Raw genomic sequence first — 22,230 nt, 5'->3', positions numbered from 1 at the left:
TAGTAACTGCAGAAGGAAAGGGGAAAATGCTTAATTTCTGTAGCTTTCAACTTACTTGATATGTGCTTCTTGGTGTCCTCAGTTTACCTGGAAGAGCTTGAATTTTTTTAGCTGTACTTCATTTGTCACCACAGCTTGTGTTTAAGACTTAGTTCTTCAGATAGTCTGTCTCAGTCTGTGACTTACCTTGTCTTAGTAAATTTACTAACAAGGAGTATATAAGGCTGTAATAGAAGCTTTGAACTGTAGTCCTATTTTTGAAGGTGAACTTTTGTTTTTCGCTGACCCTTTTCACCAACTTCATCATGGAGTACCCCAAGATTCACTAGACAGTTTTGAATATTTAAAACTTTACAATATAAAAGGTTATTTTGACTAAGGTTGACAGTTCTTGAAATGTTAACAAATGTTGTGACTTGTTGAATGAAAGGATATTTTGTTTCTCACTAGATTTGAAAGTTCTGTTTTTCCAAAGCCTGTGTTTTGTATTTATTTAAAACAAGCTACTACAGATGGATCAGTTTGGTTGCTGTGCTTTTATTTCTACTGATTTGGAGTTGGATTATTACAGAATTTACAATATATCATATTTTTCAATTTTATATAATGGGAAGTTTTCTTATTAATGTTATAGCCTGCATATTTGAGGATAGTCTTACGGATAGGTTTTTATTAGTCTATACAGAGTATTGAGGGATGAAATGGTTTGGTGGAGGCTTTCTGAGGTAGTTCCATAAAAGGAAGAAAGAAGATATGAAAAGACTTGGGGTTTTTTGAGAGAGCATTGTGCCCTGATGTGCGAAGAGCAACGTTAGGGGAATATGAAGGTTTCTCCTTGTCCCAGAGAGGACATTTTTACAATTGTTGCAATGCAAATCATGAACAATGCTCCCATTTCAGGGAGGCTAAGTAGCCCTCGTTTTGGCTGGGGTAAGCTTGGGGTGTTTGTAGACACCTAATTCCTCTTGCCATAGAGCTAAAAGAGGGCTGGTAGAAGCAAAAAGAAAGCTCCTTTTTCATGTAGGCAGTAAATTAATGAAGTCAGATCAAAAGCCCCCTGCTTTAAGGTTCTGGACAGAATACTTTGCCTGATGCTGCAGCAGTCCCTGTCTTCGTGCTTTTGCAGCTACTGGAGGCAGGTGAAGTTTTAGCAGCCCCAAACTGGAAATGGCTTGGCTTGTCAATGGCATGGGGAGCACAGCACTCCCAGACTTTGCAACATGACCTGTTACTCGGGTCTAAGTGCTCTTTCCAGCAAAAAAGCTAACTGGGGAGTGGCAGCTGGGGGCAACAAATAACACTGCTGCAGGCTTTTCCTACAAGTCTTCTACTGTGTTGGGGGTTTTTTTGTTTGTTTGTTTTTTCTGGAACGAGTACCTCCAGACTACACCTCATACAGATGCATCTGTCTCTGAATCAGTCTAGCCACATGTCTTCTGGACTTGGAGCTGCCTGGCACAGAAAGCATGGCGGTGAAATCTGATGCAGCAGTGGGTGCTGGAACTCACCTGAGAGGCTGTCTTTGGGAGGAATTCAGCCACAATGAAGGCTGCTGCGTGACTTACTGTTAAAAGTTATTTGCTCTGTGTGGAAAGAAAAACACAAAACTCAAAACACAGAGATCATCGCACTGAAGAAGTCAGAATGACCAAAGTATCAAGAGAAGGTTCTGAGAGACGGCTTGCGTTTCCTGAGCTGTATCAGGCTGTGTGGCTCTAGAAGACTGGAGGGTGATAGGGAAATCAAACTTTTAGTAAATCAAGAACACTATATACAAATACCAAGTGCACCCTCTCTGCCCAGTTGTGTTCATACTACTTCCTTATAAAATACTTGGTTTAATCTGCTAATATCCTCTTATCCTTTCCTGGTTGCAGCTCCAGACTTTTGAAAAAGCTGAAAATCAGACTGTGGGTTGAGATTGCTTTAAGTTGATGCGAGTGCAGACTACTGGCAGAAAGGATGATGATGATGCGTGACTGTTTCTTTCCCTTATGTTGGCACTATTATGTTTGCAGCTGCGTAGTAAGATGGAGCTAAAAGATTGCTCTGGATTTTTCTAAGCTTTACTTTCAGTCTTGTTTTCACACCATCCCTTGTGTCAAAACACACAGTTTTGGCTGGGAGGGTCTGAGAATAAGAGAGCACTGCCTTCTTATCAACAGCATGGACCCTAGATTTACTTAAAATAGCTGCCAAACTGCAGCTTTAGATTCTGCTTGGTCTCTGACCTATACTAAACAGATTGATGTTTCTTTTTCTATGGCCATTCTGTCTGACTATCCCTCTAGGTAGTGTTTAGCTTCTGTTTTGCAAGCTCTGGGTTTCTTCATGACTTCATGCAGCTGTAGCTAATGTAAGACCTGATTAAGTGTTTGGGCATTTAGTGCAAAAGCTGCATTTAAACCTGTTCAGTATTTTAAGCAGTTGGATTTTGAGGTGTTCCTGTGTTGGACTTCATGTTGAAGAAGGGAGGTTTAATAGCTGGTGAAACTGCTACGGTTATATACTTAAAGCATTTATAGCCTGCTTTTAGAATCTTTTGCCAGATGAATTGTAAATGAGTAAGATAGCCACTTCCTTCAAATAAAAAAAATAAAAAAAATCTAAACATCTCTTTCCACAAATACTAATATATGTGCTCTTGCTTCTATGGGTTTGTGTGGGAAAAGAATTTGTTGCATTACTAGCAACAGATGTCTGTTTGGAACTGAGAGAAGATGGGAGCAAAATCCAATGCTAAGGGATTTGGTTAAATGCTTTGTCAGTAATTCTTTCTTTCCTGAAAAGGATGTTTCTGTCACAGTGGTTCTGCAAATAACTGTAATATCTAGAGCTTAGGAGTCTGAGTTGGCAAGAAACACTTTTCTGAATCTGAATTTATAGGACTTTCTCGAGCTATGCTGATACAAGTCAAGTATGTCAGATGTTGCAGCCAGAAAGAGTAATGGCTCACAGCCTCTATTGTCCTTGATTTATTATAATTTTAATAAGGTTGTTCTTGTGAACTTTGTAAATTTGATCTAATGAAAATGAATGATTTGCCTGTTTGGAAAATTTCAGTAGACTGGCTGGCTGAGTCTGGAAATGACTGATGCATAAAGGACGTCTTGGTATTGTCTTTTCTTCAGAGTGCTACAGAGTGGCCTGTGAATTGCAAATAGACTTTGTGCTGCTGATGGGCTGTAAAGAGATGGCCAAAAGATCACTATCACTTTTTTGTTATAGGTAACCTGCGTGCAGTCCACAATTTATACTTCAGACTGAAGTATTCCATTTTAAGATGGAAGACTTCAGACTGAAGTATTCCTTTTCATTACGGCCAATAATCAGCTGTTCGGTACAGAGACCTTAGATTTATGAATCCTGTACACTACAAAGATGGGCCACCAAGTCCCCATGCATCTCATGTATATTGAACTTGTTCATATCGCAGAACTACAAGCCTGTTAAATAGCTTGTGACTGTCCTCTGCCAGTATAGGCATAAAAGGACAAAAAGCTGTTGAAGCCGTAACTGAAGTCAGCGTCTTCTGGAGAACACTGAAAAGAATTCAGTAGACACAACTGGGAATCCTCTACTTTGAAGCCTTGCATTTAGTTAATTGCTTAATCTGGATTATAAGAACCTTAATGGGGGATGGAATTACGATTTCTTACTTTTTTGGGCTGAGGACAAGTGTCCTTCTGCCTGTCTGCCACAGCTCACTTGAAATGCTTTCAACTGAAAAAGTAAGACTTACAAATTCTTTAGTACTTGTGTGAACTGTTTATCAAGGATGTGCAAATCACAGCTACTGATACTGTTTCATTACGTGCTTTTGTTTGTTTGAAGTTTTCTTTACAGGTTTCTTTTTGGATCCAAAAAATTTTTAGAAGGAAGCAGTTTCTCCCATGTTTGTAACTAGGTATTCAGACTGTTTTGTTCTGGCATTTTATCTGAACCTGATAGGACTTACTCTTAACACTGTCAACAACCTAACATTGTTTCTTACACAGAGATTGCAGATTTGGGAACAAATCTAGTACAGCTATTTAATAGTGAATAGCCAGTAGTTTAAAGTGATCTAAGCATAAATGAACACACAAAACAATGTGAATACTGTGAATACCAGGTTGGGTTATTTTTTTCTGGAAAGTAAATCCTGGCTTAGTTGTCAATCACATTTGCTTAATTCACAAGGGTATCTTTTTAAGTGTCAGTTCCGTAAATTCGTTCAGAAATCTGAAATTCAGCCTGTGTGTTTTTATGGTAGAGAGGATGCTTTAAATAGGATTAAAAACTGACCTACAGGTGTTTGAAAAGAAGGGCAGAACTTGGGTTCAAAGATAAAGCTTAGTTAATGTTCTGATAATCACTTCTGTGGCTCTGGCTCTAATGGCTAAACTCAACTTTGATGGCTAAGTCACCTGGCTAAGCAGGTAAATCAGTCTGTCTTTCAAACAAGGCCTGTCCTTGAACGGAGCTAGGAGCTTAGGTGGCTGCTATAGCATGGAGATAACTGAGTGCTGTGAATTGGTTAACACTTCTTGATGAATTCAGTATAATATATGAATACTTCTGCTTTGGGAATAACGTTCCCGTGACAGAGTAATGGCAATACTATATAAAGAATGAAAACTTTAACTTCATTGCTAAGAGAGTGCTCTGCAGTGAATAGTTTTTGTGGCCAGACCAGATCTTTAGTAAGAAACTTGTGAAGAAACATGGAAACGGTACTAAATGCCTGTTTTTGAATCTCAAGTTGGCTCCGTTTAGTTCCATGACACAATGTGCCTACATTCAAAAAGCTCATTAAGATAAAAGTTACAGAAATATTTCTACATAAGCTTAATACCTGTCTGTTCTCCTTTAGTCGTGTCATGGCTGTTTAGAAAACGTCTTTTTGCCACAAGTGTAAAAGGAAGTATGGAAATGTCATATTTTTCTTTGTTTTTACAGGGTAACTTACAGCTGCTGCAGAGCTGCCTGGCGGTGTTAAATGGTGACACATAAGCTACGCTCCGTCCTCCCACTGACAAGGGCTGCCCTCCTCTGGATTTTGTTTTCTTGACTTTAAATAGGCATTTACAGTTCCCTGGAGAAAACATTTGACAAAGTGCGCATAAGCAAGCTCCTTCTTTCAAAAGAATTAAAACAAACACCTGACAGTAGCTCCAGATGATATGAAGCAACAGCATACTTGTTATACATACATATTCATGTTTATTTAATCATTATACGCTTTCATTGTTCAGAAACCAAATGCTCTGTTTTTGTGAAAATAGCCAATATAATTATGTTCATGTTATGAATACTATGATACGGCTGCCAATCTTATTTACCTTTGTAAGTAATTTCTGAAGTCCACCATTTGAAGCACACTGTTCAAACAGCCTAAATATTACCATTAGATATTTGACTATTGTTACTGTAATGGCATTGTAGACACTGTCTTAGTTTTTTTTTTTTTTCCATGTACTGATATCAAGAAAGTTAATCTTTTTTTCAATTGTGAACATTTCTTAGAAATTTTGGAGAACTTTGTGTAACCTTTATAACTATGATTTAAGAAGAAAAGCAAATGCATTAGTATGTTTGCCTTAACTTGTAGACTAATCCAATTATTGTAAAATAAACCATGAAATCGATGATTTTTCTAAAATTATGCAGACATTGTATCATCTGTAAGCTTAATATTTTCTAGTAAATCAGATTAATTTAATTACAGAATGAACAGAGAAAAAGCTGAAGTCATTGAGTAAGTATTGGATTGGTCTGACACTAAATACTTGCCCAGTAATTTTTCACTTGCATTCTCAGGTTTATCCGTTTGCCTCTCCGTTTGTCTGTGACTTTCCTGTCTAGTGTACTTTAACTTGCTCCTAGCTTGGTGGCTGACTCTGCAATTTCTTTGGCAGAAATGTTTTTGAGAGAACTTCTTGGGTTTCTTTCCAGAAAGGGGAAATAAAGTAGCAGAAGGGAGCTCAGAAAGTGCATAAAATAGCAATGAAAGGTAGTACTGCCCCACTTTGGTATAGATGAGAAGCTTTGCTTCAGAATATAAAAAAATAAGGTATACCAAATAAAGGAACGCCTGAAAAGGATCCCATTCTGCTAACTGGACTTAAAACCTAGAGCTATGAATCCAGTTTTATTTGTTGTATTGTTTTGTCTCTCTTACTTGAACCGTGAAACTTTTCCAAGAGGTGCTGTTCTGTTGTGTGATTTCAGGATGTCATAAAATTAGGCTTTACTCGATGACTCGCTCTGCACGGTGGGATTGCTGCTTTATATGGGTGTGTAGACCTTCAGTGGAGCAGCGGGATGTTTGGAGGTGCAGATCAGTGTAAGTCAATGTCTCTGTGATCAGACTCCCCGTACTGCTGCACAGAGGTGTGCGGTTTGGTTTGGTTTTTTTCTCAAACAGGGTGAACTGCCCAGTGTGGTACAGTTACCCTGCCGCCTCGCGCGTCGGAGCGGCTCAAAGGCAGAGAGGTTTCTTGGCTGAACGTGCTGTTTGCGTTGTGTGTTGAGTTGCGTACCCATAGCCTCAGACTTTGGTTACCAGTGCACACTGGCTATTAGCAACTCATCTAGTACATGTAATATTTTCCAGCAATGGCTACTACAATAATACTGTGCTGTTCATCTTCCAGATATAACAGGTATAATTCCTAAGGAACTAATCTATAAATAGACTACAAGGGACGAAGATTACAATGTACATACAGTTAACAAAATTGTAAATATTTTAAGTAGGCTGTGGGAACAGTTTTTAGATTAGTCCTCGTTGTTCGGTGTTACTAGCTCATTAAATTTTTTTTCAAGCCTCTCGGTATTGGGTGTGTCTCTTAAAGCTCCGACCCCTGCCTGTGTACCTGCGAGGAGAAACACGTATCCCTTGCAGCTCCGAGGGAAAAAGGCGGAGCCCCGCCGCCCCGGGGGGCCCGCACCGGCGGGGGCCGCGGGTCTGCTGGGCTGGGCCGGGCCGCGCCGCGCCGCCGCCCTCCGGCTGCCCGGGGCCGCGCCGCGGGCGGAGCCGGGACGAGGCGGCGGGGAGGGGCTGGGGCGCCGGAAGGCGGCGGGGTGCCCGGAAGAGGCCGGGCCCGGGGAGGCCGCGGCGGCGGGCGGGCAGGCGGGCGCCGCCATGAGCTGCTTGCGGGAGGAGGACGACCCGTACGTGGTGGAGGAGCCCAGCGACGAGGAGCGAGCGCTCAGCAGGTGCTGGAGAGCCCCGCCGCGCGCGGGCCCAGGGCGGCCTGTCGCTGCCCTGCCTGAGGCGGGCGGGCCGGGGCTGCTTCGTCCCGGCGGCAGCGGGCCGCCGCTCCCCGCCGTCGCTTGGCGTCTCCGGGCCGGAGTCCGGGGGGGCGCGGCGGGACGGCAGGCCCGGGTGCTGGGCTCCGCAGAGCGGCGGGCAGGGCCGCGGGGTGCCGCCCGGGGGCGGCGGGAGGACCGCGTCGCTGCAGCCGCGGCAGCTTCTTCCGTGCGACCGGGGGATTTCCGTTGGTGACCTGCAGATGCCAGCGTGTAAACGGGTCCCTGCCCCGCAGGGAGGGTCCCCGAGCCGAGCTGCGGAGGCGTCGCGGCAGGCCGCAGCCGGTCAGCTGCAGCTCCTTTGCGTTAAACCCAGAGCTTTAACACCAGCAAGCTAATAAAACATTTTAATAAATGCACCTCCCATAAAGGCATGGATAGGTGCTTCCCAGTGCACCCACACAATTCAGATGTTCCTTCCCCAAGTGACTCGGTCAATGTTTTAAGCTGCTTATCGTAAATAGGTGCGTAACACTTAAATACTTGTAGCTCAGAAGATGAGGTGGATGTGCTCCTGCACGGCACTCCGGACCAGAAGCGGAAGCTGATACGGGAGTGCCTGACGGGGGAGAGCGAGTCCTCCAGCGACGATGAGTTCCAGAAGGAGATGGAAGCGGAACTGAACACCACCATGAGGACGATGGAGGGCAAATGGAAATCACCAGAAATGGGTAAATCACACTTAACATCTGCTTGCGTATGAAATGGTGAGTTAAGTAGCGTCCACTTGAGGTGTGAAGTTAATGTGTTAGTCTTGTGGCTAGAGGTGTGTGGTGATAGTCACGTGCCGTTTGAAGCCTACAGAAAATCTTAAAATGGCTGATCGCTTCTGCAGAAGTCACCAGGTGCCACTTCAGTCAACGTCCCTGTTTCATCTTTTCTAAGACTTTGATTTTGGTGTTTCTGAACTTCTGATTTCCCGCTTTAATATGATTTCTCTTTGTTGGTTCAGTCCCCTTTTTTCCAATATCTCTGTAACTTCTGCTTTAAGTTGCTCTTTCACATGTATTTGGAAGTCTCTTGAGCAGGTTGTGGTCTCTTGTACTTTGTCTGCTGGGTCTGGATGCTGTCAATATTTGGAGCCCTTTCTTGAAGCAAGGAGTAGCATACGGTAGATTGAGATCCCAAATCAGTTGGGGGGAGAAGTCAGGAAAAAATATTAATCTCTTCTTTCCTTACTTGCTTATAATTACATGTTATATTGAATAATAAAACTGTACTAAAGATACACGTGTTCTGGTGTTTGGGTACTATGGGTGCAAGAGCCGGATCGCTTTGGCATTTGAAGAGCATGTGTTCTTCTTACCTATTACAAAACACCTAGGGAAGTGTTCTTAATTTCCTGGAGAATCAGTGTAACATTCACTTTAATGTAGGGACTTGACTCTGCACTCAGCAGGTTTAATAGCTTTATCTGTGTTAGTGGGCAAATCTGATCTGTAGGTTTTAGTTGTGCAATTGAGAAGACGTAGCAATAGTTATACCACCACATCCGTCCGGCACGGAATAGGTTTTTTGGCATGGACTGTCTGCGACAGATGTGCTTGGCAATTCACCTAGGTCTTTTTCGAACTTCTGTGGCCCTGAAATTTTGGCGGATTTTTTTAGTAAATTTTATTGTAATCAAAGTTTGTGAAACAATGTGCCACACCTGTATTTCATTCGCATGACTGAAGATTTATGGAGTGTCAGAGGTAGTGTGGATTATATAGGGCAGAGGCAGGCACACTTGATGTGGTGTCCTCTGTGCCTCAAGGGAGCGTACCTTGGGAGAAACTTTCCTTTGTACTGTACCTGAGGTTCATCTCGGAGGGAGTGAGCAGCTTTGCTCTGAGACAGCACCTGTAAATTAAATAACACAAGCGATGTGGATGATCCAGGATGTGGGAATAAACTGAGAGAGCTAGATAAAGCAGAGTGCTTCTGGGTAGAGTAACTTGAAAATGAAGGTTTGTTCTGGGCTGTATACTTGCTGTCCTTTTGGTGGGGTGTTCTTACCGCTTTCTCTAATTGCACACATAGGTACTTCCTCAAGTACTGGGCAGACTGGACCTGCCACCACTTCAAAATACTATGATGACGTTTACTTTGATTCTGATTCAGAGGATGAAGATAAAATAGGTAAACGGCTGAGGAGAGAGGAGGACATCTTTGCAGTAGCACTCTCTCTCTCAGATCCTGTAGAATCCTCTCGGGGGGGTCAAGGGGCTGTTCCTGAAGGCAGCCTTTTGGGGGGAATTACCAGCCTATATCATCTCAATGTAGTTCCTGCAGCTTTGTGATGTATCCCAATGTATGTAAGGTGCGTTAATGCTTTGGGGTGGTGCGTTTGGAGCAGAGATGAGCTAGACCTTTATGTTTTAATTTAGATTAATTGCGAGTATGGAAAAGAAAAACCAAAAAACTGATATTTTGATTATTCAAGCAGACAGTCATCATATGTCTGATGGATGTAACGTGCTTGCACAAATCTTTTCAGTTACACAGGACGTCTGGAAAAACAGAAAACATCAGCAACGTCGGATTCTTTCCAATGATGAACTGCTATATGACCCAGAAGAAGACAGTCGAGACCAAGAGTGGGTAGACTCACAGAGGAGGGGGTAAGAGACCATAAATATTTGAATTGTAGGATGCTTAACATAAAACGAAAAAATTAAAGGAAAATGGTGAATAGAGAGAAAAAGCCTATGCTGTCAAGTCTATGTAATGAAATTTTTTTTTTTTTAGAATTTACAACGTAGAAATTTAGAAGCCTGTAAAATTTTTACATGTATGTAATGGAAGTTGAGTCTTCAAAATGACACAATTCTAAAACTTGCAATTTTTGCAAATCAAAACTTCCTAGTTCGGTAAGCCAGTTTTTTCTGTAGATCTCATCTAAACAGCCATATTGTGGATGAAAAGGTTGTAAGATTTGCTGATTTCAGTTTTTAATGCCCTACGATACTTTGATTGCTAAATTAATATCTGTTCCTGCTAAATATTGTATTTATGGTTTTGGAAAACTTTGAATTTAGCAAGCCACAAAATGTTCAGATTATACAGCACAAAGCTGCTTTACTGCGAGTGTTTTGACAGGTGAAGTAGAAAAATGGTTGCTGCAGCAGAAGTAAAATTCTCCATATAAATCTGTTGAAAAGGATAACATTAATGTATGTTGCCGGCAGAGACTGCACTTGAGACAACTGCCTCGTCAGAGGAGAGGGTTACTAGGCACAAATTCTTATGCTAGATATATTTGTTTCACCAAATAAGAACCCTCTGTACAAAGTAAATGAAGATACTGGTATGTGTTTTTTCCTCCAGTGTATTTATTTATGTGGTTCGAGTCAGTGAAAAAGGTGTCCAGAAGGAGCCAAATATTTATTGGTGTATTTTAATATAAAAAAGGTTTGGAGGTTGAATTGATATATCTGACAACAAGGGCACGTAATTTCACTTTTTGTCTCTTCCTCCTCCTTTCTTGAATTGGTAGGTACCGTAATCAGAGAAGAGCGCCACCGCAGCAGCAAAGAAAACCTTCAGCTGTTCCAAATAGTGATGCTGTTTTGAATTGCCCTGCTTGCATGACAACGTTATGCCTGGACTGTCAGAGGTAACTGGTGAACAATAAGGGGTCTTTGTGTAATGTCTTTTTTTCTTTTTGGTCAGTTGTATTTTTAGTGTATTCAATTTGATCAGTTGATTTGATCAAGTCTGTCTTGCGAGGTGGAGCTAATAAAAGAGAAGGCAGGTATATGTGAATCAGATTTAGGGGTGAATGCTAGTTTGTAAGAATGATGATGAGCTTAACCTGCAACACGGAGATGAGGAAGAACAAGGTAGAACTTTAGCATAGCAGAAAGGTAAACCATAAAAAAAAAATAGGTTTCATGAAGACTAAACAAGAAGTTCAGAGTGAGTTGTGGGTGGTGGTTTTCTTGTTTGTTTTGTTGTTTTTTTTAAATATGTTGGCTTGATGTTTAGAGGCATAGAATTATTCTGGGTTAACTATTATTTTTGTATGAAAGTGCCTTGTTTAGGGGAGGATTAAGCAAAATCAAGATAGTGTATTCTTACTTGGTTTGAGCCTTAGCAGTTGTGATTTTGAATACAGTTATATTAAAAAGCATCTGGAAAGCATTTGGGTGAGAATCCGTAGTGTGTTTTGCTGCTCTCCAGTATCTGACTGCACTGCAAGCCTACTTAGTACTGCTAACCTGTGCTGAGAGGACTCTTGAACTGGGAGTAAAGGAGAAAGAAATCTTGTGAAATGAGGAATAAACTACCTCTGGTTTATTGAGTACTTGCAGCGATTGAGGATGAAATTCCACAGCAGCCTAAAATCATCTAAGTACTGGGTGCTCTTTCTTACTCTCTTCCCTTTGCTGGCTATGGTATTCCGTGACCCTGTTCTATAGTTAAGTATCTCCGTTTGCTAAGCTGACTGCAAACTCTCTGTTTTTATTGTCAGACTGGTCTTTTGTGGTTTTAATAAAGTGAAATAGCTCAGCACAGAATTATACAAGCAGTAAAGCCAGCAGAAGTCGAGATAGGACTTCCGTGGCCACCTGTTAGGTTGGTTTAGGCTGCTGTAAAACTGCAGCCTGAGGGACACTGTGTTGAATTGAACTGAACCGCAGCCCGGAATTTTGCTTCATACTCCAGCTATACAGCTGTTGTACTGATGACAGCTGAAAATACAAACAAGTTGTTATACTGATGACAGCTGAAAAGACAAGCTTTTTCAAGTGTGATGTGTCAATGTTCGCTATTTATAAATAAGAAATTTCAGGCTTGTAAGACATTTTAGGATATAAATGCCAGTATTTGAGTCATTTGCACTCACAGCTTCATTAGCTTTTGCCTATCATCAGCTATATGTAGCAATGCATAATTCTGTACTACCAATACCATTGTAGTCCAGGGTGTTTATTTCAGCAAGAACCAGTGTGTTTTTAAGAACACCTTAAAAACAAGACAGCTGGCTACAATTCTATTTTTTTTATGATTTTTGTAGTTGTGACTTTTGTTCTGTTTTTAAAACTTCCTATTTATTTGGCTTCCAGCCCTTTGGCATGGTACTTCCTATCTTTAATCCCATTTCCAGTGATGATAACCAATTTCTTGGAAGCAGAGTTTTACCAATGGTATGACTTGCATTTTCTCCCCTTCTCCACAGACACGAATCTTACAAAACACAATATAGAGCAATGTTTGTGATGAATTGCGTTGTTAACAAAGAGGAAATTCTGAAATACAGAAAGAAGCCAAAGAAAAGAACTAAGAAAATGAAACACAGCAAAGAAAGTGCCTCTGTACAATCAAATCAAGAAGAGGAGGAAGTGTATCATCCAGTGTTATGTGCTGAGTGCTCAACTGAAGTGGCAGTAATGGATAAAGATGAAGTTTTTCACTTCTTCAATGTTCTAGCCAGCCACTGCTAATGTGCAAAAGCAGGGGAAGAAAATCCTGCACTGCTTAAGACTGTGTGAAGTATCAGAAATGCAGGCATGTTAGCCTTTTTTAAATATGGTCTTTTAAATGTATGTTTTCATCAGAGAACTTCATAATGGTTGGATTTTTGCAAAGTTTACAAAAGGAATACAGTTAACTGTGTGCATTTAAGAGCAATATTATTTCATGCTGTCAGGTGGTCGCATCGTTGAGGATTTAAAATTTTGTAAATACAATGTAAGATCTGTGTATTATGATCATTCCCTGTATATATACTATCCATTATCTCAATATGTATTAGAACTGCTGCTTAGAATAAATACTGTATAGTAACTGGGTCTCCATCGCTGCATTGGTCATTTCTATGGCACGTGGTAAACAACTCTCAGTCGTGATGTTGGGCCTCTTTAGGCTGGTATTCTTGGTAGATTCGCATACAGGTAGATTTAATAAAGAAGGAATTGTCATTATATTTGGATTTTTGGCGCATTAAGATCTCGGAAATGGAAATTTTTATTTATACGGAGTGGAAGATAAGCTTATATTGAGTTTGCTGGCATGGATCATTCTGGCATGGATCATTTAAATCAACATTAATGTTTAGTAATACAGTGAAGAGTTTGTAATGTAAATATGTATATGAAGAAAATACTGGACTTTTTTTTCTGTTATCCTTTTTCCTTACGATTATACATTCTAAGAAGAAATTTATGGTCAGATCTATGACCATAGCACTAGTTTGCATGCTTTTTCTGTTTGTTTAGTATGTTTACAGCTTCTTTATGGAAGCATAAAGAGCTTCTGCTACTTGATATTTAGACTTCTTGCTTAGTCTATGAAACCACTGCCATGTTAACAATGGATCCCTTCCTCCAGGCTTCTTCCCAAGAGGTGAGCTCTTGTTTTTTATTAGTAAGTAACGTCTCCTCTGTATAGCCTGATATTTTTTAACATTTCACTTTGAACAAGGGTCTGTCTGAAAAAAAAATCATCTATGCTTTTTCTTTTAATAGTACTAGGAATAATTTGTTATATGTGTTTTGAGGAATTGTCAGAAATATTTAAACTTAGGAGGTAGGAACCTGAAGCACATACTTCAGTGCCTTAGATTATAATAAAATCTTGTGACTCTTTGGTTCCTTTTGTAGTCCCTGGTGCTGTATTCTACTAATCTACACACACTCGTTCTACACAGTGTTCCATGAGATTAGGAAGAAAAAAATACATTGGTTCTCCTGTCAGGATTCCATGAGGAGAACACTGACTTCCTGTTTTCAAGTCAGCAGAAACTTAACCTCCGCTTGATAAAGTAGCGAACTGTTGAGGCAACTGCTGAGCGCTTGGTTGGCTAGCGTGGGGTTCCTTCCTCTGCGCGCGCAGCCTACGATCAAAAGTGAGGCACGCGTGTTTTGAGGCTTGGGATCTGCCCGAGGTAAAGTCTCAATCTCGTCTTTGCTACCTACGGTCAGAGGGATTAGCGCAGTGTCTGACTTGGGTATTGATAGCTATGGGATCACCTCAAGTGGGATCAATTGTGACTGTGTGCCATAAGCCAGGAGGTGTACGTGGAAAATTTTGAACGTACAAAGAATTGTTTCTTCTTAGTAGAAGTGTGTGGGAGCAGACGTGATAGAGGACATAGCCTGTGCTGTAGGGCATGCTGGCCTCGATGCAGCTGTCTTCATGTCGTCTTCAGGTGAAGTGCGAAGGCTCTGTGTAGCGCTGGGTTAAGGGTCTTTGCGCTGAGCTACTGGAAACATGAGCACGCGGGAATGTCGTTCGAGGCCTCGAGTGTCGATGCGGGTGGTGGCAGGAGGAACAACAGGTGATGGTAGTCCCTAAGCAGGGGTAGAATGGAGCTGGTGAAGGAGGGGAAACTCTATACAGAGGAATATTGTTAATTTTCTTAAGGGGCTAACTAGCAAAAAAAGTCTCATATGTGCACTATACTAAGAAGGTGTAAGGGGCCTGGGCACCACCTGGTGTGTTAGGGCAGATGTAGCAGGAGATTTTGAAGCTGGCACGCCTCAACGTTACCTCTCCTCTCATCTCGGGTACTTTTCTTGCTGCTGCTCCTTGCTTGCCCTATCACTTGAATTGTGGAGCTGCTTCTTAGGAAGCGTTGGAGCGGGCAGGACTGGGACTCGTTTGCCCCGTATTGATAACGTTCTTGCAGCTGTGAATGGGGGTAATGCTTTTGTTGTCCGGAATACTCCACTCGTCCTTGAACTTTGTACGTGTTTATATAGAAAGGAAGCCTTCGTGATTACCACCACTTTTTCAAGCAGCAACACCGACACAAGACTCCTCCACCAGCAATTGCAACAAGCAACAGTGGTCTTGGATAGGGACAACAGCTGCTGTAGCCAGTTGCATGGGGGTATTAATCACGTGAATGCTCTCGTTTCTTCTTGTGCTGAAATAAATCTGCATAGATAAGCTGTCTCTACATGTCTTCTGGTTGAATTAAATCCCGTTTCAGATGCTGTCACACAAACTAGTACAGTATTCAGTTTTCTCTGCCACCTGGTGTTCTTTTTCACAGTTATCTCCTGGTACTGTAGTTGTATTTTGCAGCTGTGTAAACAACTCATGTGCATCCTCCCGTGACTGGTTTTCATTGTACTAATAGCACAGGTGAAGGTAGGGGCGGGGTGGCTGCGAGAACAGCATCACACCGCTCGGTGACGTAATTGCAGACGGATTTACTAAGCAGGGTGAGGATGGTGGGTCCATACCAGTTTCTAATCTATGGTGAGCACACTTGGTGCGTGAGGTCCCGGCCGCTGGCCTGGCTTAGTCCTGGTGCCTCGTTACCACCTACGTCCCCTTCCAGCACACTTTCAGCTAGTGCCCTCTAAACTAGATTGCCAGTATAAACCACCAATGGCCTTTCTAACCGTGCGGTCCCAGGGCGATCTCTGGGAATTTCCCCTTATCTCAGGCCAGTCAGCACTCCTCTGGTTTCTGGCCCCAAGTGCCTTAGGGAAGTGCAAAGTTAGCAACAGTTACAGTAAACAGTTGATCTGTTGCCTCTTTATTTTTCCAGTTCACGTGGGATTAATCTAGTCAGCGCTGGCCAGTGTTAGGGTCTGCTTTCTCTGAGCCACGTTTCTGGGTGGGCTTCACCCTCTGGCAGCTGAAGAGACTGCAGACCCCTGCAGAGCATCGTTACCACGCTGCCCCTGGGCCCGGCCCGGCACAGTCTTCGCGTCTGCCCCGATTCCCAGACCGTCACTTCAGATTAAACAGGATGAGAGGGAACAGGCTGCAGCACCATCTCCTAGGTGCGACTCAGACCGGCGGTCTACGCCAAGTTCACGGTCAGCCGTGCAATTTAATCAGACCGGACAGAAGCGGGCACACGCTGCTGGGCTTTAGCGTTCGGCAGGGTAGGGCCGCCGCCATGCCCCAGCGCCCGGCGCTGGACGGCTGCCCGCCGCGGCTCCGCAGCGAGCCACCGCCCGGGCCGGGCCCCCGGGCCTCGCCGCCTCCATTTCGGCGGGCGGTGGCCGCCCGGGCTGCGGGGCGGGGGCGGGGCCGGGGCGGGCGGGCGGGCGGGCCCCGGGCTGCCCCCGCCCCCGGGCTGCCCCCGCCTCCGCCGGGCCTGGGCCGGGCGCAGGGCCGCTGGCGGGCGGGGAGAGCGCGGGGCGCGCCATGGCGCTGGGCTCGGCCTGGAAGCAGATGTCGTGGCTGTACTACCAGTACCTGCTGGTCACCGCGCTCTACATGCTGGAGCCCTGGGAGCGCACCGTCTTCAGTATCCTTCTGCCGGCCGGGCCCGGCCCTGCCCGCGGGGCCTGGCGGGGCGGGCCTCTGCGTGCGCGGCGTCGGGGGCCGGGGGGCTGCCCTCCGGTGCCCCGTCGCGCTCGGCGGCGGCTCCGAGGCCGCCGGGCGGGTGTGGCGGCTCCGCCGGCCCTGCCGCCGCCTCCCCGGCGGGTGCGGTGCCGGGCGAGCGACCCGGTGCCGGGGAAGCGCCTGGGCCGCGGCCGCGCTGAGGGCGGCTGGCCGCCGGCGGGGCTGCCTGGGGGTGAGGGGCAGCGGGAGGAGAGCCGGGCCCGGCCGGGGAGGGGAGGGGAGCGGCGCCGGGCCGGGCCGGGCCGCGGCGGGGGGCAGCCGGCCTGAGGCGCCGGGCGCGGCCGGTGCCCGCGGCGGGCGGGGGAGCGGCGGCCTCCGCCCGGGAGCGGGGCTCGTCCCCCCCTCGCAGGCAGGGGCTGAAGCCCCCCGCCGTCGGGACTGACGTGCCGCCCCGGTCGGGGAACGGTCCTCACGCTGGCGCTCCGCATCCTGTCGCTGGGCGTCTGGCCATCCAGTCCGTTTCTCCTCGGGCATAAGTTTATGTCTCGAAGTTATTTCTCCTTTAATTTTTCCCCTGTCGACTTACGGTAGTTCTTTCTCCTGTCTTTCGCACTGAAATCTCAAGGTTTGTGTTAAGGACAGGTGTCTTTCATGAGTTCTTTTGTATTTTTGCCTAGTGGAAAGCAAACGTGCAGGCTGCAAAACCTCGCAAGCTTACGCTTGCACGGTGCTTTGTCGCATGATTTTTATTAGATGAGTATTTAATCCTCGAGCTGGTAAGTTTGCTTGGCTCTTTTGGAGTGGAAGAACTTCATAGATGCTAATGTGAAGGCATCTGTATAAAGACTATTTATAGCTTCGCTTCTTTGCCCAGCCCTTTCATACAGACAGTGTATTCTCTCAAGTGTTGTTATGGCATCACAAGTATCTTTCTTTTAAGTGTGGCTGTTTTGATCTTGACTTGAAATGATGTCTCATATGAATGACCCCGAGCCATCTCCAATTAATGTTGAGAGGCAAAGAGAGAAATTACCAAAACATTAACAAAGAGAAGGGTGGAAGTAGTCAGAAGCTGCTTTTACTAAGATATTGGTCAGTTTTGTAAAGGAACTTGCTTTTGTTATATAGAAGTGGTTGCCCAGGTTACAGCTCTACAATGAGACTTCTTTTCCTGTGTAAAGTCAGTCGAAGTGGAGATAACTTACTATTTCTCTTTCCTAGTACTTATAGACATACTGTGCGCAGTTGTTCAGGTAGGGGTTCTTACCCTTGCTAACATACTTTCCTGTTTTTATGCCATGTCTGTATCACTGAGGAAACTTAATCTTTGCTTTTATTGCAATTATATTAGTCATGAATATTTTTTTTTTGTTACCCATGCAGCTTTTTAACTTGTGTAAAATATTTAAGTAAATCAAAGTGTGCGTGTATGTTGACTTTTATAAAATACTTATATTGCAGTGAAGTAATTGCCACTGAACTTATAAATGTTGTAAGTGGCACGACTATCGCTTGCAGTCTTGGGTTAGCAAAACTGTTTTTTGTCCTCAAACTGGACGCTTTTGCTATAGGTGGGCAAGGTCTGCCGGGCGCTGTACGGATGCGGCGCAGAGACGGCGGCCTTGGGAGTTAATGGTGCGTGGCTCTGCTGCGTGTCTCGCTGCTGCTTGTGCTCCAGAATCAGAAGTGAGCGCTGATACGGAAATGTGGATTTATGAGTTGACCTTCATTTTAGTATCTCATGCTGTATAAACTTCTGGGACTAAAAATATACCAAGAAGCTAGTATGCTCTAATAAGCGCAGCTAAGACGTCTGCTCTGCCACAGGGAAGTCGGTCACAGAGTGTTTATTACATGTGTGCTGTGGTGACTTGATTTCTCGAAGACACAGCATGCACAGCTCCTCTGGTTTCACCTGTGGAAACCGAGTCCAGTGTTATCATGCTTGTTAATCTCCAGTGCTTTTTATAGTGTTTCTGTCTAGGTTTACTGAATCTCTGCAGGCAGTGGGATGAAATCAACAGGTTATTATTAATTTAGAGTACTTCTTTTGAATTTCTGAAATGTTAAACTTCGAATGGCATAATCTTTCAGTAAGCTGATGCCATAATTTCCGTAGATAGCGCTTTGTGAACCCTAGAGCTCGACAAAGGTCCAGTTGTACGTATACATTATAAGCTGTCATCTCACTTCTCTATGTAAGTTTTACAAGAGGTCCCTGCTAGAAGTTCAACTAATAAAGTGGTCTTCTTAAGATTGTTCAGCAGATAGCTTCACATGATGTTTGTTTGGCAGTGTGATCTGCCATAGTGAAGTACCAATGAGTATCTGTTTGTTTAAATGCACAAGCTGACTCCAAGCCGTGCTGATGCTCTGAGGCTTTGGGAGTGAAGTAGTTGGAAAGGTGCATGTCACAATGTTATTCATACTTTTCATTCCTCCTGCAGTTTCTATTTCTGAAGTACTGTCAAACAGCACATAAATTGAGCGGCTTGCCCGTGAGGAAGGGTCTGAGCATGACATGCAGATGGGGGAATCAACCAAGTGATGTGGTGACTTAAAGCATAGAGGACACTGGCGGCTAGAAATGGATTTGAGGTTTCCTGACTTTATTATGCTAATGGTACAACTTTTGCACCAGATGTATTTTGTGCATCATAAATTAAATCTATTAGATCATACTATTCCAAGAAGTTGAGGTCAGCATCTAATGCTGTCTGCTTAAAAATTAGTAGTTCATCCACAAATAAGAACTCTTATTCAGTACAGCTACTCATATTATTGTGTTTTTATTTTGGTTTGGTGTTTTTTTTTGTGATGGTTGACTTTTTATTGCTTGGCTGAATGGGGCTGGCTTCTGCAAGACTTGCTTAACACCTAGGAAGATGCATGTAAAAACTTGTATATTCTGAGTGCCCATTTTCTGTTCCTCCATCACCCTTCCCACACTTAGGCCTGTCCTCTTGTGTCCATGACAAGGCGGTGGATAACTTGCAAGGCACCCTTCCATAATCCAGCTAATCGCTCCTACCAGTGTTCTGGTTTTCGGCGTTCAGTCAGTTCTTCCTGCAGCTGTAATTGTTGAATGCAGTTGACCCCGACTGATTTAAAAATGTAATGTTATAAGTTAGTTACCAGGAAAGTTTTAATGCTATAGTTATGTGATGTCTAATGCACTTTCTATTTCAAATGCCTTTTTCCTCAACTGTAATTCAGATTCCATGCTAGTTTCCATTGTTGGGATGGCACTGTACACGGGCTATGTGTTCATGCCTCAGCACATCATGGCAATATTGCACTACTTTGAAATTGTGCAGTGATGAAGAATGTATTTTCAAGAAGTAATCGGGCTCTGAAATCTGGTCTACAAAGAAGAATGAACCTCTTAGTTTTAACAAGACTTCTACCGATGTCAGAAAGACACAATTACGTCTCTGAAGATTAGGAAATGAGATATGTAAAGCAGGGACGTGAGATGTCCCCTATGTTGTGTTCATTCCTTTTAATTTTACAAGATATGCCCTTGTATAGTAGTTTTGTCTACTTTAACATTGTGATTGTACTTTGATATCAGTATTTTCTTAACTTTGTGACAGTTTCAATATTGCACTGTGAAAGCTTTTCTTAATTGTAATTTTGAGTAAATCTTAATTGCCTTCTATTTTTAATCGGAAAGTCATCTTATTAAATGGGGCTTAAAGCTTTTGCTATTGTATGGTATGTATTTGCCTGGATATTTCTATTAATGCGTTTTGTAAGAAAATACATCTAGATTCATATTAGAGACATGGATATATTCGTCTAATGCTATTTACAAAAGTTAGTTTGTATGACTGAACTCAGGTGTACTGTTTGCTGTCCAGACTTTATTCAACAGTATGTTTGTGCATATCACCCAGATTTGGAATTAGCAATTATCTCAAGTTCCTGTATTCCACCTGATGGAGGAGGGCGGGGGAGATGAGGCACTGGGACAGACTGAAGACTGCATTCGTTATGTTTGGAGTAGTGCTGTGGTTCTGGGATTTATCTAGTGGGGGGGAAAGGACTTTTCTTTACTGACATAGGCCCACATAAGGCTTTTGGGATAGCACTTTAAATCAACCCTGTTTTTCTAGCTACCAATTCAATTGTACTTTTACAATTATATATTATGTTCCAATCGTTATGGTTTCTGCTAATTTTCACTCAACAGTGTGACTATGTCTAGGTTTTAAAGGGGTTTTCTATTGCTGCTAGTGTTCCAAACATGTTCTCGCTACAAACGACCAAAACATAGGGGTTTAAATGGACTTGAGTTACAACTACAGCAATAAGTAGCTGAATACTTGGCTGAAGTCCTGTCTTTTTTTTTTAATAGGGATTTTTTTCAGTTTTGTATTCTGAAATGTAAGATGGTGACAACTTAACTTTCCTAAGTGGAGGATTTTTTTTTTGTTGTTTAAAAAATAAAAGTTTAAAAGCAGAGCTTTGATGCAAAACTTTCTTTGGGAGTTAATGTGTTTCTGAATGCTGCTTGTTTTTTTCAGAGCTTTCCAAAAAGTGAAAAATTATACTTGACCGAAGAATTGTGATTTTTAATGGCCCAGTAATAATAGGTACTGTTATATCTTTTATGCAACTTCTATTGAAATCAGATTGTACAACTAAATTGTTGTCTTCCGCGTTTATTTGATTTTTCTCAAGTGCACACTCATGAGAAAAGAGGGTTTTTTTCCCCTATATTTAAGAACTTCATCCATATCTGATTAAAAACTCTGTTAGTCGTCTTGTAGCTATAAACAGTGGGCGTTAAACTTCTTAGGTGAACCCTAGCTTTACTGATGTTGGTAGGAGTCTCACACTAAATTAGTGCCTTTGCTTAGTAAAAACTGGCTATCTAAATGTGGGTAGGTTTTGGGGGGGTGTCTTTGGGGTTTTTTTTTTAATATATCCAGAGTTGTACATGAGTATTTTAAATACATACACAGATAACGATAAGTTAACATACTCTTTTTGAAGTAATGTAGCATAAATTCCTGCTGTCCGTGGATTAAATTGGTACTGTGATGTTTCTTTGTGAACTACTATTGTGATTGATACACATCTACTGCTGAGAAAGGGTTTTAGTTGTATGAGGGGGGAAAAAAGCCCTTCTGTGTGGTGGCATTAGGAATATTAAACATGATTTTTAATTGTGAAAGGTTTTATAAAAGGGCTTTGATATACTGACTTTTATTAGCTGTCTGCTTTTTGTTGAGAGAAAAAAAGAGTAACCATAATCTCTCATTACTAGTAGTACGTTGGAGTGGGCTTGATCGATATCATACGTGAATTCAATTTGCTAATTTGAGTACAGTCTTTTTCAGCATTTCTTTTTTTAATTATAAATCAAGAATCTTATAGCCTTGGACTGTTCTTTTAGATTCCAAATACTTTGTTAAAGATGGAATAGTTTCATTAATAAAATTCTATATGTTACTAGAGTTTGAATTTCTAGAAGAAAGTTTCTGCAACGTGTCCTTTTCATAAAGTTGGTCTAGTAAAGAGATGGTTCAAGGGGTGATAATTATGAAGCAGAGTAAGTTTTCTTTTTTAAAGTATGGGTATTGGTAAGGATTTACTTAATCATTAAATTGGAATAATAAATGAATCATAAGGCTATCAAGCTGTTTTCCCACTGCAGCCTGCTTTATTGTCGTGTTAGTTGGAGGATCG

At 42.8% G+C, this 22,230-nt stretch overlaps 3 protein-coding genes across 4 annotated transcripts in view; all 3 read left to right on the top strand.

The window, feature by feature from the left end:
• Window positions 1–6,818, top strand: part of SNX6 (sorting nexin 6) — a 30,297-nt gene extending 23,479 nt beyond the window's left edge. For both annotated transcript variants that reach the window (XM_087747159.1, XM_087747158.1), the window contains exon 14: window positions 4,942–6,818. In XM_087747159.1, the coding sequence (XP_087603285.1) occupies window positions 4,942–4,995 (54 nt within the window). In that variant the 3' untranslated portion in view covers window positions 4,996–6,818. The remainder of the gene's footprint in view (window positions 1–4,941) is intronic.
• A 250-nt stretch (window positions 6,819–7,068) lies between these two features.
• On the top strand, window positions 7,069–13,068 carry EAPP (E2F associated phosphoprotein). Its single transcript, XM_087747157.1, has 6 exons — window positions 7,069–7,203; window positions 7,786–7,967; window positions 9,319–9,417; window positions 9,776–9,899; window positions 10,775–10,894; window positions 12,461–13,068. Exons 1-6 carry the CDS (start codon window positions 7,130–7,132, stop codon window positions 12,723–12,725), a joined length of 864 nt encoding a protein of 287 aa, XP_087603283.1. The 5' UTR covers window positions 7,069–7,129; the 3' UTR covers window positions 12,726–13,068.
• Window positions 13,069–16,313: 3,245 nt separating this feature from the next.
• SPTSSA (serine palmitoyltransferase small subunit A) lies at window positions 16,314–21,998 on the top strand. The gene is made up of 2 exons (XM_087747156.1): window positions 16,314–16,495; window positions 19,750–21,998. Exons 1-2 carry the CDS (start codon window positions 16,393–16,395, stop codon window positions 19,851–19,853), a joined length of 207 nt encoding a protein of 68 aa, XP_087603282.1. The 5' UTR covers window positions 16,314–16,392; the 3' UTR covers window positions 19,854–21,998.
• The last annotated feature ends 232 nt before the right edge of the window (window positions 21,999–22,230 follow it).

Source organism: Nipponia nippon, unplaced genomic scaffold (genome assembly GCF_047370975.1).
Source record: "Nipponia nippon isolate SJK-2023a ecotype South Korea unplaced genomic scaffold, ASM4737097v1 scaffold_11, whole genome shotgun sequence".
Lineage (NCBI taxonomy): Eukaryota > Metazoa > Chordata > Aves > Pelecaniformes > Threskiornithidae > Nipponia > Nipponia nippon.
Note: the sequence above shows the minus strand (reverse complement) of the source record. Positions and strands in the feature narration are given on the sequence as shown.

Bases quoted from the DNA above. Each gene is read 5' to 3' on its own strand.
- EAPP (XM_087747157.1), top strand. From the start codon at position 7,130: ATGAGCTGCTTGCGGGAGGAGGACGACCCGTACGTGGTGGAGGAGCCC. The intron at 7,204-7,785 runs GTGCTGGAGAGC...AAATACTTGTAG, and splicing joins GAGGAGCGAGCGCTCAGCAG to CTCAGAAGATGAGGTGGATG. The intron at 9,418-9,775 runs GTAAACGGCTGA...AAATCTTTTCAG, and splicing joins AGAGGATGAAGATAAAATAG to TTACACAGGACGTCTGGAAA.
- SPTSSA (XM_087747156.1), top strand. From the start codon at position 16,393: ATGGCGCTGGGCTCGGCCTGGAAGCAGATGTCGTGGCTGTACTACCAG. The intron at 16,496-19,749 runs GTATCCTTCTGC...ACTGTAATTCAG, and splicing joins CTGGGAGCGCACCGTCTTCA to ATTCCATGCTAGTTTCCATT.